Source organism: Colletotrichum siamense, assembly GCF_013390195.1.
Source record: "Colletotrichum siamense strain Cg363 chromosome Unknown KSG_Cg363_contig04, whole genome shotgun sequence".
Taxonomy (NCBI): domain Eukaryota; kingdom Fungi; phylum Ascomycota; class Sordariomycetes; order Glomerellales; family Glomerellaceae; genus Colletotrichum; species Colletotrichum siamense.
The window spans coordinates 5,938,903-5,950,456 of NW_023501017.1; the positions used below are offsets into that span (position 1 = coordinate 5,938,903).

General features: G+C 49.9%; 3 protein-coding genes across 3 annotated transcripts; 1 reads left to right on the plus strand and 2 right to left on the minus strand.

Moving 5' to 3' along the window:
* Positions 1–2,178: 2,178 nt before the first annotated feature.
* Positions 2,179–3,852, minus strand: tropD (Cytochrome P450 monooxygenase tropD; the record flags this gene model as incomplete). Its single annotated transcript, XM_036639367.1, has 3 exons — positions 2,179–2,183; positions 2,243–3,116; positions 3,184–3,852. The coding sequence occupies 3 exons, from the start codon at positions 3,850–3,852 to the stop codon at positions 2,179–2,181; spliced, it is 1,548 nt and encodes a 515-aa protein (XP_036495578.1).
* Positions 3,853–4,520: 668 nt separating this feature from the next.
* swnH1-2 (Dioxygenase swnH1) lies at positions 4,521–5,621 on the plus strand (the record flags this gene model as incomplete). The annotated part of the gene is made up of 2 exons (XM_036639368.1): positions 4,521–5,303; positions 5,358–5,621. The coding sequence occupies 2 exons, from the start codon at positions 4,521–4,523 to the stop codon at positions 5,619–5,621; spliced, it is 1,047 nt and encodes a 348-aa protein (XP_036495577.1).
* A 420-nt stretch (positions 5,622–6,041) lies between these two features.
* Positions 6,042–7,583, minus strand: roqM-2 (FAD-dependent monooxygenase roqM; the record flags this gene model as incomplete). The annotated part of the gene is made up of 1 exon (XM_036639369.1): positions 6,042–7,583. The coding sequence occupies one exon, from the start codon at positions 7,581–7,583 to the stop codon at positions 6,042–6,044; it is 1,542 nt and encodes a 513-aa protein (XP_036496456.1).
* Between the last annotated feature and the right edge of the window lie 3,971 nt (positions 7,584–11,554).

Consider the following 11,554-nt stretch of genomic DNA (forward strand, 5'->3'; position numbering starts at 1 on the left):
GAAGTGCCCAAACATTCATTGAAATAAGGACATATTGACACGAAGAAGCTCGCTGCGTCACCGGGACTCTGATGCCTGTTTTCCAGTGGACGTATATCTCTGGTTTGCGAGTTGGAGGGCCTTTGGTGTGGCTGACCAATCTTCTGAACGGTATTGGCAAGGGGAGAGCGAACCCCCACACGCCCGCGGACAAGGGTCATCGTCATGGATGCAAGTGCCACTGAGGCCGGAGATAGGCAGATGGTAGAAGCCGAAACAGATTCAACGTGATTCACTGCATTGATAGACATGATGTTATATTTTGCGGTAGGCATTTCCTGATGTTTGCGACCAATCTGCTCGCCTTTTGAAGCAACCAGCACTCTACGGAGCGGCTTTCGAGTTGAAGGAATGGCAGCTTTCAACCCAAACATACCTGAACTGGAGGTTCACAGCAATGGAAGCTGCCGGACATGTGCTGAGCAGGGTTTCAGTGATGCCTGTGACAAGAACCTTCCGTGTACGGCTGCCTTTGATCACCAGAAGTCATGTTTTCAAGTGCTGATTAGGGGTCCCTGTCTTAGTTTGCAACCGCTGTCTCGAAACTAGAAGGCTCTGTGGTGGTTATCATGCCCTTTACTCCTGGTCACATAGCAGAGATCAAAGCCGAAAGACACAATCACTAGAGCCTGGCTCGTCTAATGGTAAGTGTCCCACAAAATGTAGTTAAATCATCTAACAAATATCCTCCCCAGCTCTTCTATTTTCTCTGTCCTCTCTCGGCCTTCCGTCCGATGAGAACAAGTTGATGGAGCACTTTATTAGTATGTGTTTGGCACCTTGAAGATCATCCATGGTATATGATACAGGGCTTACTCCGTCTTGCAGAGAATATCGCTCGCTTATCACTGGCCGTTGATTATGATGGCAACGGCTATCGGCGGCTCGCTGTCGTTTCTCTGAATGACACGGCCCTATTAAATACTATTCTCACGGTTTCTAGCTCTCATCTCAATCGTTGGCATGGGCGCAAGGATTCCGCGCCGAAACTCCATTTGCGAAAGGCGTTGCATCATTTACAAAAGAGATTGTTGAAGCCTGCACAGGCCCGCAGCGAGGTCACTTTCATGACGATGCTGCTTCTGCTCATCTACGAGGTGCTCATGCCCCCTAAGCCCTGTTGATCAAGCATCTAACCTCCGCCTTCTAGCTTTGTGAGGGTACACAGCGCTGGAAATACCACTACGAAGGGCTACTGACATGGGTCCGGTCACGAGATGGGTGCTCTGACGTTGACCCCTTCTTGACTGGCCTCTTGGGGTTGGTAGCGACACAAGTGATTCTACACATGCCAGGCCTATTCAGAGAGAAAGCATGCAATTTGCTGAGCGTTCTATTCCCTCAAGCTCGCAGCCAAGGCTCTGTTGACGTGCTATCTGGGTTTTATGTCGGCTTCCCTGGACTTTTGGTATGTTGCCGTCTTCGGGTCTCCTCAACACCGTGAGAGCATACCTCATCAGGCACTAACAACCAAAGGTCGAATCTGCTCGCCTGCATGATGAGGTAAGACGATTGAGAGCTTGTTCAACTGATGACGGTATGCTTGAGATGAGAGCGGTATATGGAAAAGCAAAGGAACTTCAACGGCGCATTCAGGCAACCCAACTAGGGCCAGAAAATCTACCTTCCCTTGGCATGATTGGAGCGCAACAGTGTGCTTCCAGCATTTGCGACAGTCTTGTTCCTGCCGACATTTTGGATACTTTAGAAGTTCGGCAGGCAGCCAGAGCATCGGCTGAGGTGTTCAGACACGCTCTTCACATCTACGTCTATCGTATCCTTCATAACCCGACTGTTGGAAGAGAGTGCCCAATGGAAATTCGGTCAAGTGTTGACGATGTGTTTGATCTGATTCCTGATATTCCTGATACTGTTGGGCCCGGCAGCTTTCTTGGTTGGGCTCTTGTCGTTATCGGCGCTGAGATTGACGCTCTGGAACGAAGACAACACATCAAGCGGCGGTTGCAGAGCCTTGCCACGATGGCGCTCAACCATGGGGTTTTAGCTATATCTGTTTTAGAAGAGGTATGGCGCCGCCGAGATATGGCTGTATCAGGGCTGAGCAATAATCGTCTCTTCAGGTGGGAAGAAGTGCTTGAGGACATGGAGATTGACTTGGCACTTATATGAATTGGCTTCTTACACTGCTAGATCTACCAAAATCTTGAACATTATCTACGATAGTCTACATCCCTTCACTAACTCTTTTTCTCTAATTTTACGAGAAGCCCTTTTTGGATGGTGAAAAAGCGATTGAAGACGGACACATCTTCACTAGGAGAGCTCCAAGTGATGACAGATCTGAGCACAATTGTCGGGACAAGTTTGGTGATCTCCAACATTGAGATGTGCTGTCCACTGCAAGTATGACGGCCGGCGCCAAACGGCATCCAAGCACGTTTCATTTGGGCCAGTTGCTCAGGCGCGGCCTCCAACCATCTTTCGGGCGAGTAGACCTCAGGATTAGGAAATACCTGAGGATTGCGGTGAACTACCCAGGGATTGATACCGACCTCAACTCCTGGTCCAATGTGATACTCATTTCTGTCCCCATCGCGGAACACAGCGCCTTCCGGAGGAACTCCTCGAGCCAGCATCATCCCTACCGACGGATGTAATCGCATCGACTCCCGTACGATGGCAGATAGGTACGGCAACTTTGATGCAACGCCATAAGGCACCGGAGCTTCTGTGTTATCAAGCCCCGCATCCCGTAACTCCGCAATCAGACGATGAGTCACTGCTGGGTGACGGATCAAGTCTCTCAAAATAGCTCGAAGGGCTGTAGATGTGGTATCCCCTCCCGCAGTAATGTTTCCAAATATGTGCGTGTTAATCTCTCTGTCGGTGATCAGAGAAGGGTTTCTGGTCTGGTTTCGCAGCAGTCGAGACAGAAAGGTGCAGGAGGTCGCTTCATCATCTCCAATCAGAGCCTCCTTCTCGGCGATCGTTCGGTATGAAGTAGCAAGACTCATGACTTTGTCGAAGACTGATTCCTCATCGGTCAGGCGATTCAAGAGTCCCGCCACGATGCGGTTGCCGAGCAGAAAGCGATGCGCCCAAGGAATTTGGCCGATCTGAGCAAATCAAATCGTGGTAAGCGAGCTGGCTTTTCTTCTCCGTGGACCGATAACAATTACTTACACAGACAAGGTACCCAAGACCATCTTGCAACTGTCTGCAAAAGCCTTTGGGATCGCCGCTATTAATGAAGTCTAAATCCCGACCGAAAGTGACGTTGAAGATTGTGTCCATGGCGAAGAAGTGCATATATTCCCCTAGGTTGCAGATCGCTCCGGTGGAAGCATAGCAGATGTCCAAATGCTTGAGCAAGTTATCGATAGTTCTGTCCACAAGAGGCTCGAGCTGGACGAGAGCTTGTAGGGCATAAGCATTTGCCGCATTCCTCTTCATCCTCGTATGCGTCGCCTTGTCGGCGAGCACTAATGGATCCGGAACTAAGCCTTCTTCATCGTGAAATCTGATAGGTTCGTAGAAGCCCGCCTTAAAAAAGTTGGATGAGATGCCGTAGATCTTTTCAATGTGTGCAGGATCAGAAATGGAGACAGTGCGAGGCCCAACTCGAACGAAGTTGCCGTATTTTTTGTGCAGTTCCAACTCGTCTTCGTGGGAGTTGCCGCGGTAGATAGATCGAATTCGTGGAATGATTGACACTGAACTCAGGAATGGGCCAGGAATTCTGTGCAGATTACTGGAGTATCGAGCTTGAATCAAAGATATGCACAGCAAAGACACAATAACAAAAGGCCAATAGACCGCTAGTGTTTCTTTGAAATTATCAATCGACAGCATCTTCAGATGATAACAAATAAGATAAAACTTGAAGTTGAATGCATGCGTTGATGCACTTCGTGGCGTTCATGCTCTTCTTGAACGCTGCCGATCATGTGGCCCGCGGGATCCGTTGTCTTGGAGTTCGATCTTGGCTTACGAAAGAGCGTGTGAGTCTGGATTTGCCGACAAACTCAATGGAAGCTTGCATCAGATAGCTGCTGATACGCGGCGTGGCTCAGTTGCGGTGGCCCGAACTGCCGACGGGCTTTTTCTATCGCGGCCGTGTTACCCCAGGCCTATCGGACATAAGTACGGACCTTGGCAACGCAAATGTCCGACGCGAATGCTGCGGCCGGCGCAACAGAGATACGCTATTGTCAGAAATCCTGAAAGACAAGAATAATTGGTGTTGTAATTATTGTATCGTTGCAATGATTTACTCGCAAGCTGGTACGGCGATATGGCGCTATCATTTCTCCGTGCTTGTGGTCGGAGTTTTATGATGGGTGTATTATCAACAACTTCTTTTGGGATTTGCTCCAACGCAGAAGAGAGTACACAACGTTGATAAATATCAAGATAGTCGAATTAAACAAATTATTCCTCGAAAATATTCACCTGTCAATGCATCTGAACTTGACTAGTTATCCGTCTATTTCCAAATACATCACTAAACACACTTCACCATGTTTATGACCTTTACCCTTCATGACGCTCCAGTCACGGCTACGGAGTCGTCTCAACTTCTTAATGAGCCCAAGTTCACCCTTGAAGCGTTTGACCGATCAGATCCCCTCGACAAGATTATTCAGTCTCTCAAGTACAATGGCGGAGTTCGCATCAGAGGCTTTCTCAGCGCCCAGGAAATCGCGGAGGCGGAGAGAGCCGTACGTCCGCATGTGGATGCCGCTTCGTATGCCAGGTCCGATGATCAGACCAAACGCTTGGCTCGCCTTCCTGAGTATGCACCTGCCCTTACACAGAGAATCATTACAGATGAACTTTATCTGGAAGTGATGGACAAGTTTCTGTCCGTCAGCCACACCTCCTGGCTCGGCCGGAAGCGGTTTGTGGTGACCGAAAAACCAATCGTCGCTATGTCGTCCATTTTCGAAGTCGGGCCGGGAATGCATGTCCAAGACTTGCACCGAGATGACTCCATCTGGTACAACAAACTAACGGCCATTCGCCCGGAAGACTACGAGTTCGGTCGCGACAGCAGCATCAGCTTCTTCATTGCGGGTACTGACACTACGCATGCCAATGGTGCCACGCGATTCGTGCCTGGCAGTCATCTGACCAGATTCGACGAGCAACCAAACTCAGAATTGGCGATTGATGCTGAACTCAAGGCCGGTGATGCCTTCTTCATGCTGTCGAGCTGCTACCATGGTGCAGGTCAGAATACCACCGAGGATAGCAAGAGGCTCGTGTATGCTTTGTTCATGCAGCTGCCCCATCTCAGACAGGTAAGTCGCTCCCCAAATACTTTTATCTATACTCTAACCTGACGAAAACCGTAGGAGGAGAATTTTGCGCTCTACTTACCTCACGACGTTGTGAAGAGCTATCCCGTTGAGGTGCAACGTCGGCTCGGATACGATGTGGCACTGCCGAATCTTGGCTGGGTTGATCACAGCACACCACTGGAAAGCGTCCTGAAGCAGAAGGGTGCAGACAAGCGTGTCATTCCGGGATACAACCCAGTCGAAGGAATTGCCGACGAGCGCTCCGTACAAGCCCACGAGCTTCGGGTAAACGCGCCCAAGACGGTTGCTGTGGCTTAGATTGTGGCTTCTCTTTGCAAAGTAGTATTGACGTGTCTAATGCCAAGTCATTCTTAGTCTACTAAAGCAACGCTTGACCTTTACCTGTGTATTCATCCGTTGGTGGCTGTCAATGAAGAAGTGATGGATTTGTTGTCAGTGCAGACTACGCGCAGGACTTCCTATGCAAACATGCTGCAATTGATTCAAGTCTTTCTAGGGACAAAGTCATCTACTCACTCGTCTGTTCAGAAGCTCAGATCTGAAACCAATATCTGTTGTGCCGATACAACTAATTAGGTACCTTCGAGCAGTTGTCCTTGCCACCATTCACAAGGCGTATATCACGAAGCCACATCTTTTTTTAAACTCAATTTCATTCAAAGACCACGCGACTACTAATTGCAATCTCTAACCTCATTCCTGTACCAAACAAGAACATCAAATCGCCATGACTGCAACCTGTGATTCCACTCCGACCTGCGTCTCCATGGCTTGCTTACACTGGGCCTCATCCGGAATCATGTCATCCACCTCAAAGCTTGTGTCAACGGCCTTCTCATTGTCGTCTCCAGGGCGAAACTGCATGATTTCGCCTTCGGCCGGCAGAGCCAAATCAAAAAGAGACCCAGGCTTCCCAGACCGGACATCGCCAGCAAGCTCGTCAAAATATTGGTCGACGTTCGCTCTGGCGTCGTGCTCGAGAATCCAATCCGGACGACGAAGCTTCAGAGCATCCGGGTGCTGCTTCACAAATTCAGGCGTCCATTCGATCTCGTGGTACTCGTTCCGGTTGGACACAGACGACATGTGGATAACGTGCTGGCGATGAAACCTGATGCGTTCAAATACTTTCAATGCCAGCGGCACATCGCCTTTTGCCTTGTCAAGGCACGCCGCCACCGCCGCGCCGTCCTCGACCGATTGCGAAGCCCCTTGGCCGGATGTTGGAAAGTGGCAATGTGCGGCATCTCCGAGGACAATCATCCGCGGATGCGGGCCCTTTGGCAGCCACGTCTTCAACGGACTGCGCCAGACCAGTTTGTAGTCGACAAGATTTTCGTCCGGTGTGAGACGCACGACCTCCTTGAACAGCTCACAGAAGCCCCCTTCATCGAGGCATGCCATGACGTCCTTCTTTTTGCCAGGGAAGGACCATGACTCTCCGATGTCGTGGTCGTCCTTATGCGTCAAGACCCAGCCAAGATCGCGACCTTTGTTCCAGCTGTAGATGAGGCCATGGAGATCTTTACCCACCCACATTCCTGTGAAGTCGCGTTCGGGGTCGCAGAATCGACTCATGTAGATGTTCTTTCGCATTTCAGGAGTGAGGGTGTAGAACGCACGATAAATGGCGTAGCCCGAGTTGACTTTATGATCCGGGAGCTGAAGAACCTTCTGCCGGGCCAGTGACCTGGGACCGTCGCAGCAGAGAACTACGTCTCCCCAGACTTGAAGCCCGCTGGCGCAACTGACGCCGACTTGGCGATCGATACCTTCACGTCCCTGATCAACGTAATCAACGACAGTCTCTCCCAGTCGAAATACCACTCCGAGGCTGGCTGCATAGTCGGACACCATCTCGTGCATCTCTCCACGGTGACCGGCATACTGCCTCTGAGTATGATGGGGATATTTGTGCCAGGCATCCTCCATCAGATACTCGCCCTTGGCGTTGTAGAACTTGAAGGTATCGTTACGATTGATACAGACATCTAGCATCTTTTCGGCAATCCGGCCTCCATCCCATGACTCAAAGATCATGCCGCCGTTGGCGAATAAGTCGATGACATCTCCTTGTGTGCGGGATGTGGGATACGTCTCGACAACCACCACATCCATTCCCCTGAGGCGACATTCGATAGCACTGGTGAGACCACAGAACCCAGAGCCGATGATGACAACTCGGAGCCCTATGGCCCCAGAGTTCGTGGCATCAGGGGCAATACTACTAAGGGGCGTGGTAGGCGGGTTTTCTGCCATTTTTGGTAGGAGACAATCTATCAAGTCTCGTCGGTGTACAATATTGTAAAAGAAAATGAGCTTGAGTAGTATAACAGAGAATGCAAGTGTGAATCTGGCATCAAATGGAAGTGTGTCGTCGTTTTTTAATTTAAGTCAATTGGACACTTGTGCTTCATCGAAGTCCTTCAAACTTTAGGTTCCCTCCACAAAAACCACAAACCAAGAGCTTGGAATTACTTGACGTCACGCTGGATAGTTTTGTCCGAATCCCTAAAGTCCGTAGTCTTCAGCTGAAGATAATGGACTCGGGCAAGTGGCAATGTCCGAGGCACACAAAACTCATCTGATATCCACCCCAAACATACAGTTTAACTTGTCGTTCGAATGAATCTGCCCATCTCTCTTAGTCGCCATTGCCTCCGTCTTGAGACTCAGGTATAAGTCCGCAAGACCTCTGTCAGACCCGAGATAACCATTTTGGAGGCAATGGTGAAAGCAATCAGTGAACGATCGCCAATTCTCCGCCGCAATCTTATCTTTCTTTATCAACATGCAGCAGCATGTATCGCCATGGATGATAGGTCCGGACAAATATGCAGTGCATTTCATGTTCGCCAAAAATGGAATGGCCTTATCTTTGCATCCTTGCCAACGCGACACGCCCATGCAAGATCGTAATCAAGTAGAGGCGGCTGTGATGGAGGTATCCCGCATTTTCGTCAGCAATGTCAACAACGAAGTTTTCCAGGCCTTATCCACGAAGCCCAAGAAACAAACGCCACCATCTTCAAGGCCACTGACAATGCATCATGCAGTCGCTTGCCTGCGAAGAGTGTAGGAAGCGTAAAGTGAGTTCTGGAATGCGCACGCTTGTGCAGCTGTGGCTGGGAACTCTTGCTTATTCCACTCTAGGTTCGCTGTACGGGGAATACGCCATGTTCAACGTGCGAGAGACTCGGTACCAAATGTCACTTTGAACTGAATAGACGAAAACGCGGTCCCCGTCCAAAACATGCCCAACTCGACCAGTACAACAAGAACACTTCTATATCTAGCCGACACAGCATCTCCACCTTACCAGAGACGACAACTAGAAGACAGTCCCAAGTGTCAGGAACTTCTCCGCTGGTTGGCTGCGGCGCTACGAAGTCGCAATTCAGCTGTGGCCATGCCCATAATTGGCGAGCAGGCTTAATCAAAACCATGGGACAAGAGAAGTACCTTGTCAAAGGGTCAGTATCCTAAAGAATTTGATTCACTGCTCTCGCTGTGTTGACACTTCGTGGAAGTGCAATTATATCCGTTGACGAAATAATGCATTTGGTCTTGACCTTCTTCGCTACAGTCAATCGCCAGCAATGTCCACTCTTGCCCTTCTGCTACTTCCTATCGCTCCTAGAAAGCGGTCAAGCAACACGTCACCTCTGTCACGCCATGTGCGCGGCAAGTGTTCCCTTCTCGAGACAAAGCGTGAGATCAGCTCCATTCGATTGTGAGGTCTTCGCGTCAGATGCACGAGAATGCCTCAGTTCAGGCCACGAAAACACCCTTCAGTTGAAGGTTCAGCGAATCCTGAGTCTCGGCGTTTTGTCAGTGTTCGAGACATACCAAGGGCGTGGACTGCAAGCTTGGTATGATATAAGTGAGATCAGTCTTCGTTGTTCGATGATGTTTGATTTGAAGTCGCCTTGAGCTGACTGGTCGATATAGCAGCGATGGCAGCGGCATCCATACCTCCACTGCGACAATCTCTCACCAAGGTTGACGAGGAAATATCACAAATATTGGACAGAATAGACGGTTATCTCAAAGTCGCCAGCGCTTTTCAATCGATCGGCCATATTATTGAACCTTTTGGGACTTGCTCCTTCAAGTGGCCAGTTCTAATCGACGCCGAAGACCACGAATCCGCGAATACTTTGATACCCTCTATGCTACTCCCTCAGCTTGCTCAACTGCTCCTTCGATGTGTTGCGCTGGCACGGGAGGACATGACGCAGATGAAACCTGCGCCCTGGTCTATCGATTCAAGCTTCATGGCTCTGAAGCGTGACTTGGATGCTCTCTACGCGCTCCATGCCGGAGATCTGGCTTTAACACAAGAGACCGTGTGCTCGGTACTGCATGATGAGCAGCATACTGGAGAGCGCCTCACCACTCTTACCATGTTCTACGGAGCCCGAATCCTACTTAACAGAGTCTTCTTGCCGGTCGGTGTGGTGCCATGGGACCACGCAGGCACAGCGGAGTGCCGTGAAAGGACGGCGTCTAAGGACCAAACAAACCACCGCCACACCAGGAAAGAAATTGTATTTCCTTCCGCTCCCGAAGCCTTTCAGAAGGAACGGTCTGTTGCATGCATGCATGGCGCTCGCCGTGCCACTCTTTTATGTCGGAAGATTCTGGAACTTGGCATGTGCCCAGTGCGTTCTGCTCGATTATTCTTGGTTCTCTTAGACTTGACATCTCAACTAACTGAATCCAGCCCCCATTCCTTGGGTATATTATCTTCCTCGCCGGAAGTGTATTCCTTAGTCAGCTTCGCGTCGAGAACGACCACGCTCGCCGCAACGAATTCGTCAACCACCTGAAAGTAGTATTCACTATTTTGGGTACCATGAGAACATTCTTCAGCCCGGCCCATTTGTGGATTGACACTCTGTTTCGTATACACGCACTCCGTCCTCTGCATGAATCATCTTTGCTCTCAGGCTCTTCGGTCCATCTCTTCAGTAGCTTCTTCGCACGATTTCAGGGCCTTTCCGAATCACCATTTTGCCCCATGGATCCTGCGGCTATTTCAACGATGAAATCCCAATCTCCGTACGCATCTAAGTCAAATGATAGAAATCGGCAAAGCATGAAAGATGTATTTGTTTCAGGAGACGGCCTTGACGAAAGACAAGGTCGAATGTCGGAAATCGAATCAGTGGAAAAAGGAACGTCTTCACGACCCTCTCCTTTGGATGACTACGCACGAGCAATCGGAAACCAAGTTGACGATTTGGATAAAGGCGAGACCAGCACAAGCTTCATTCACAGCTCTACCACCGAGCTTGAATACATCCAGTCACTTGTTATGTTGGCATATCCGGGCCCCGCCAAACCGACATCAAAGGCAAGCCTATCGTCACGGCATAGTTGCGTTTCTCATCGAACGGAACCGCACTCACAAGACCTCTCGGCCATCGTGCCAGACAACCTGCTGCAACAGACGTCTTGCCAAGCTTCCAGTGGGCATCAATTGACAGCAGAGGAATTCGATGCGATGATCGACGAAGCCATGTTCCCAAGCTTGGATGATACTGTTATCAACGACGACAAAGACCTCTGCCTTGATCCTTCGGAGGAAACTGTTCTGCTATGGAGTCGATGTCTACAGACTTATGATGCGAGCTCTGGCTGGGAACTCTCACTTTAACAACCATCTCCTGGTCGCAATAGGCAATGACAGTGATGAATGTGACTCGGTCACAGTTTCTTCGTTTATTTGCTAGGTTCCTGTTGCTCCCTAATAATGATTTTGGATACCAATCCCCCTACCCAACTCTCCCATAGCTCCGCTGTCGTCCCTTCCCCATAAGTCGTAACACATAGCATCAGATATGAGAATCACGGCCAAAAACGGGTCGGAAAATTGTTGTTTGTTGAGAGACGAGGTGCTCGAATTCGTGACGAAAACCCGCTCGTTCACCATTGCAAGTCCTTATCTTTTCAACGGTTCCTATGATTTGTGAGAACAGGTTGTGCTTCCGATACGGGGTTCCGTACCTCATGTGCATTCCTTGGCACAGCTGATATGGGGGAAGGCGGCATCGTCGCAGCAAACCTTTGCCCCAAAGGGGAATTTACTGCTTACCCGCGCATTCTGGCATCCGTTGTTGTCGTTGAGGCAGGCATAGCGGCCACTGTCTGACGCGACACATTTCTTGCAGTCGGCTGCCACAAGAGAGACGCTCAAGAGAGTGCAGAAGAAGGTGATGAGACGC